Here is a 6,493-nt window from a genome sequence, read left to right on the forward strand (position 1 = left end):
TGCTACATGAAGAGGAAAAATAATGAAAAGATGGTGGAGCTGTGAATTGGTTTGATTATTTTGGAAATAAATTTGGAATTAAGCTTAAAAATTATTAAAGCATCCATGCCCTTTGATTCTGATGTGCAAATGCTAGATTTATACCCTGAAGAAATAACAAAGAATGAAAAGAACTACAGTATATGTGCATATGTATATATATATATATATATATATATATATATATATATATATATATATATATATATATATATATATTTGTACAGATAGATAGATAGACATAGATATGTGTTTCTATACAATTTAATGAGAATGGGGAAGTGAGCATAGTTCATATTTTGCTTTCAGGGTTCCTGTTTTATTACTGCATTTGTCAGTTCCAAAGTCTGTCAAAGTTTTTTTTCTTCACTATGATTTAGTTGTTAATTTTATCTAAATTCTGTTATTTTTGCTATGCATTAGAACATATAACTCTTCACTCTTTCTTGAAAAGTTTTAATGTCATTTCTTATGGCACAATAGTTTTCTATTATAGCCATATCACATTAGTTTATCCATTCCCCAATAGGAGGAATCTCCTTTACTATGAAAGAAGCGTATATGTGTGTGTGTACACATGAATGCATGTATACATGTAGGCATGTATGTGTATGTTCCTAATGTGCACATTTACATGTTACACTAATAATTATTAATTACATACACAATATATATTTATATCTGTGCACACCGACAGATAGAAATATATTTAAAACAATAGCAATAGAACAAGCTGGCAAAGCAAATATGGCATCATCTTTTTCTTTTTCCTTTGTATATGGAAATGACAAAATGAAATTAATAGTTGTGAATGAATTGTTCTAGTGACAGACATTCTGCTCAAGGGAACAGATTTGTATGATGGCAAATTTGAAACTTTAAGAACTCCTGACTTCAAATTCTCAACCACATGGTCTCTCTATCTCCAGCAACTTCAATTATGTTAGGTTCTATACTATTGGGATTATTATAATTTTACTCTTTCACCAAAGAAGAACTCAACCAGCGTTTCAAAGAACTCTCTATAAATAAAGAGTAAAACAAAACGTTAAAAACTGTCCTATCAATTCGATATTACGGAATATCAACCTGCCAGTAATAAAAGAGACATTTTCCACAGGTTTTTCTGTATGAGAGCGAACAGTGATTGTATTGGACAAGAACAGTGTCTCCCTCATCTCAGGAAATATCTTCTACTCCTTGTATTTCTGACTGAGCACAGATCAACTGGTTTTGATTTTTATATACTCCCATTAACAAAAAGAGAATGATTTCTATGGACATAGCACTGGGGCTCTTTTCTCTGTTTCAGACTGGACTGGGAGTCCTGGGGAACTCCTTCCTCTTAGGGCTATATGCCATCACCTTCTTCCTTGGTCCCAGGGTGAGGTCCATCGACTTGCTTCTCACCCACTTGGCCTTGGTCAATGACGTAGTGCTTCTTTTCAAAGGGATTCCTCACACAATGGCTACTTTGGGCCTCACCAATTTCTTGGATGATGTGGGATGTAAACTTGTCTTTTACTTTCACAAAGTGGCCCGGGACCTTTCCCTCTGTACTACCTGCCTTCTGAGTAGCTTCCAAGCCATGACTTTAAGTCCTAGAAGCTCCAGGTGGGCAAAACTGAAAGCTAGAGTCCCAAAGTGCATTGTCCCATTGTTTCTCTCCTGCTGGGCTTTCTGTCTACTGAAAAATTGTATGATTGTTTTATATATGAAAGGCCCAATGGAAAACAAAAATATAACTGGAGGACAGGATTTCACTTACTGTGCTGCTGTATTTCCAGTTTCACTTGGTAGTGCCATAACCATACTCATAGTCTCCCTTCCTGATATTTTGTGCATAGGAATCATGGTGGGAACCAGTGGATATACAGTTTTTGTCTTGTACAGACACCATCAGAGAGTCCAGTACATTCATGGCAACAATCTCACAACTAGTGATTCCACTGAGACCCGAGCCACTCGAACTATTCTGTTGCTTGTCTTTCTGTTTGTCTCCTTTTACTCTCTGAATTCTATCTTAATATTATGTATTCGATATGTACCATCTTACTGGGTCATTCACATCTCTGCCTTCCTAGCTAGCTGCTTCCCAGCTTGTAGCTCATTTGTTCTAATAGTCAGAGACTCCCATGTGTACAAGTATTTTTTGGCACTCTGGTAAAAAGATGATGATAGAGTTCTGATACAATTTGGGAGTCTCACCTCAAACCCATCAAAATGGCTAATATGACAAAAGAGGAAAATGATAAATATTTGTTGGGCTGCAGGAAAGCAAGAATGTTAATGCAATCTTGGAGCTATGGATTCACCAGGCTAGTCTGAAAGGATATCTAGAACTCTGTGCCCCAAATAATGTGCCTGTGCACATGATTTGACTCCTCTATACCAAGTTTAGTCTTATATTCCAAAGAGATGATAAAAGAACATATGTGTGTGTGTATATATGCATGTATGTATGTGTATATATACACAACGATACACACACATATATATACACACACATTTATTTATTTCATTTATTCATCTGTTCATTCACTCATTTATTTACTATCTGTTTATTTATTTATTGGTTTATGAAGAAGTTTGTGTGTTGAAGAAACTTCACAACGTAGACATTGGGGAATGCACACAAAGGATATTATATTACTCGATTGTATTATCATTATGATATGATAAGCGATATAACAGTTTTCCAGGAAACTAGAAAGCTTTCTATGAACTCATGTAGAACAAACTGAGAAGCAGAACAACTAATACAATGATATTATAGATAAAAACAACTTTGAAAGACTCTAGAACCCTGATCAATTCAATGATAAATTCTGAATTCAGAGAACTGAGGAAAAAAATACACTACTCAACTCCTTCCACAGAAATGTAGATCTTAATATGCAGTAGAAATGTCCAGATAGACCCAAAGCAAAATTTTTTTAAAATGAACTGGCCATTTGTGATGAGCTTTTTAATGGCTCAATGTGAGGTGGTAGTGGTGAAACATACATGATAAATACATATAAAATATACCTTTTCAAATAATAAGTCTTAAATGACCAGTCACTCAGGTCACAAAGGTCAGAGTATGGGTTCTAGCATGGATCCTGTGACTCCAAATTCAGTGATCTGTGGATCCTGCTTTTTAAGTACATACAGTCCAATCCATTTTCTCATTATTCTGCCACTGAGAATGATAAGGACAATAAAGGGAACAGCATTGTCTCAGTAGAAATAGCAGGACAGATGTTGTTTCTCTTCATCCTCTGTTCCTTCATTTTTCCACTCCCCTCCCTCTCTTCAGCTCCATCCATTCAACCCCCACTGGAGATGTCTATGACAATCCCAGCAGTCACTGAGATAAGACTCCTAAGCCAATCTAATAATAATGAATTAAGGAGCAATTTAATTTCTTGAAAATGTATATAAAGGTAATGTAAAAAGCAAACACTTCCACTCTTATAATGGCAGGGAATCCCAGCATCACCAAAGGAGAAGAAAAGAGGTAACTGAGTCATAGAACAGTTCAAGATTCCTGTTTGCTCCCTCTCTATCTCTTTGTGCATGTGTGTATACATACACATACATGCAGTATATATACCACACATAATGTATACATAAATATATATCATAAACAAATGTACAGGTATGAAGGTATCTACCATTACCTTATATGGACTCCATAATTTAACTATTTTTCAAAGCCAAAACATCAAAGTCCGTTTTCTACTTTTGTCTCTGCTCCTGTATCCTACATCTGCTGACAAATTACATTTTCCTTGTATGTATGAAAGATGCAAAAGGAAGCAAAAGCATGAGTGAAGTAGAGGATTTCATTTATTTCCTGCTTAATTTTCTGTTTCAGCTAACATTTCACTCTCTGTTTTCTTAATCTACCTTCCCAATGTTTCCTATATGAGATCTATGGTGTGGATTGGAGGATATATGGTATTTACTGTATGGACAACACCAGAGAATCCAGTAAATTCATGGCAAGAATCTCACTGTGGTTTCCCTGAGACCAGAGCCATCCAAACTGTTTTGCTCCTGGTTAGTATGTTTGCCTTTTTTTACTCGCTACCTTCTATTTCACCATTGCAATCATATTTTGGAATATCTTTTTATGACTGCTTCACATTGCTGCATTATTGATTTATCTGCCAGTTTGTAGTCCTTTATAAATATCTATATATCTATATCTAAAGCTATATCTATCGATCTATCTGTATATGTATATATATATATATATATATATTTTCAACTTCTGGAATAAACCAAGTATTTCATAACAGTGTATAGTAAAAAAAATAGATAACTGCACATGAAATTGTGAATCCATTATGCACAGCTTTCTATTCCTTTTAAAATACATGTTAAAATAAACATAAAATAAACCTAATGGAAATTTCTTCCTTTTGTTTATTTCCTCTCCTTAGAGATGGCTATGATTAGAAACACATAGGTATATATAGTTGTCAAATCAATTGATACACACACCTACGTATCATTTCTTTTTCTGAATGCACATAACATCTTTCTCTTTATGTCCTTTGTAGTTAATTTGGGCATTTTTGTTCATTTTTTTTTAAATTTTAGACAGAAAATTGGTTTTTTGCATTTTTCATTTCAAAGGTATAAAATTGGACATAAAGTTAGAAAAGAAAACTATTTTAAAAAATGCAAAAGCTTCATTTAAAATACTTAAACCAGAAACCTTCATGAAAAATCTCATACTGTCATATCCAGTGTTATGTTCAATGTGATTTATACTAAAATATTTTCCCAGTAGCAAATGAGTAATTGCTTAACGAAAATTTTGTTCATAGTTAGAATGATTTGCTAACCGTTTATGGTTCTTCCCAATCCTTTATTGTTAGGACTAAATTAGAGTTGAAATTTATACCTGAATAGAACAATATGAATACAAATAAATACAAATCATTTTAACTTTATAAAACTGATTGATTACATTTTATACTCATCCTTACTGTAGCAAAATGCATCTTCTGGAAATGATATGCCAAAACAAAACAAAACAAAGGAGTTATTTCATAGAAATGGCCCAGGATCAACCAATATTTACTGATATTAATTATTAGAAAGATAATTTATTTGTTCTATTTGTTAGTGCCTCTCATGTCCCCAGTACCACTCAGCACTCTGGAGAAGGAAAAATCCCCCACACCCTGATATAATCCTGGTATCACACAGCTAGTTGATGCAGTAGATAGAATGCTAGACCTGCAGTCAAGAATTGAGACCATATTCAGCCTCAAATACTTAGAAACTATATACTACTGGTTAGTTCCCTTAACCTTTGAATTCCCCAATAGTATTTTTTTACAAAACAAGGAATCATAATAGCACCTAACTACTAAGGTTTGTACAAGCAACAAAAATATTAATAATTGTAAAATGCATTGCAAATTGAAAAATTGGTACAAATGCTAGATTTTATATTTATTTTTATTACTGTTATTCATTTTTCATTTTCATTCACCTGTCAAAGGAGAGGAATTTCAAGGAGATCTCTTATTTGAAATGGCAGTTGACCTGCAAGTATTAGTCCAAACAAATGTGATATCACTAAAGTGATAGCTAAACTGACTGTGGCACGAGTGGTGGTGGGATTATCAGCTGGACTGAATTCAGGGACATCTGCAGCCCCTTCCATCAGTGAGATGGTTACATTACTTGGAACACAGCTCAGTTCTTCTTTTTCCAGAGCTACTTTCTCAATCTGGCATTACATAAGGTAATGTAATCTCCAAAATTCCTATGAGATCCCTTAAATTTTCTGCCTATGCCTTAAGAAATGCCAGAATAGCTTTTTAGGCAACCCCAACCAAGCAGAGGTAGAAAGCACCTAGAGCATAGCACCTAGATAGGCTACTTTGCAAGGTTTGATTGAATGAAAAATAGAGAGAAAGGAGCAAGAGCCACAAATCGGACATGAGAGTCTAGAATCAATTGAAGGAGAGATGGATAATGAAGAGAGTGAGAGATGATTTTTCAAATTTGGTTCAATAAATCAAATAAAAAATAAACTAATGAACAGGACTACTCAAAAGGAAGGAGTGGAATGGGAATTTACTTGGATTGAGAAAAAAGGGGGAAATACACACATACACACACATATGTGTGTGTGTGTGTGCGTGTATCTATGCCTAACCAGACAATAGTAAGAGGGAAAGTTACTGAACAAAAACCTAAAGAGAAAGGTTAAACCAAAAAAAAAAAAAAGAGTGGAAAATAGGTGTGGAAAATAGTGTTAGTGGGAGAAAGGAACCTTAACAAAATAAAGCAGGTGAATGAACATGATATCCTGTTTACTGAAAAATAGGGGGAACATAGCTTGAAAAAATCTCAATTTTAGAGATAGATGGGAGAAAAATAAAATTTATTGTTGTGACTTTTAATGAATAAATTAAAATATCCAATAATTTTAAAGTAAGTC

The 6,493-nt window shown here is 34.0% G+C and overlaps 1 protein-coding gene across 1 annotated transcript; it reads left to right on the forward strand.

Annotated features, from left to right (window-relative positions):
* The first annotated feature begins 1,306 nt into the window (after positions 1–1,306).
* On the forward strand, positions 1,307–2,206 carry LOC140508631 (vomeronasal type-1 receptor 1-like). Its single transcript, XM_072616526.1, has one exon. The coding sequence runs from the start codon at positions 1,307–1,309 to the stop codon at positions 2,204–2,206; it is 900 nt and encodes a 299-aa protein (XP_072472627.1).
* The last annotated feature ends 4,287 nt before the right edge of the window (positions 2,207–6,493 follow it).

Source organism: Notamacropus eugenii, chromosome 5 (assembly GCF_028372415.1).
Source record: "Notamacropus eugenii isolate mMacEug1 chromosome 5, mMacEug1.pri_v2, whole genome shotgun sequence".
Taxonomy (NCBI): domain Eukaryota; kingdom Metazoa; phylum Chordata; class Mammalia; order Diprotodontia; family Macropodidae; genus Notamacropus; species Notamacropus eugenii.

Coding starts and splice junctions, on each gene's coding strand:
- LOC140508631 (XM_072616526.1), top strand. CDS start 1,307: ATGATTTCTATGGACATAGCACTGGGGCTCTTTTCTCTGTTTCAGACT.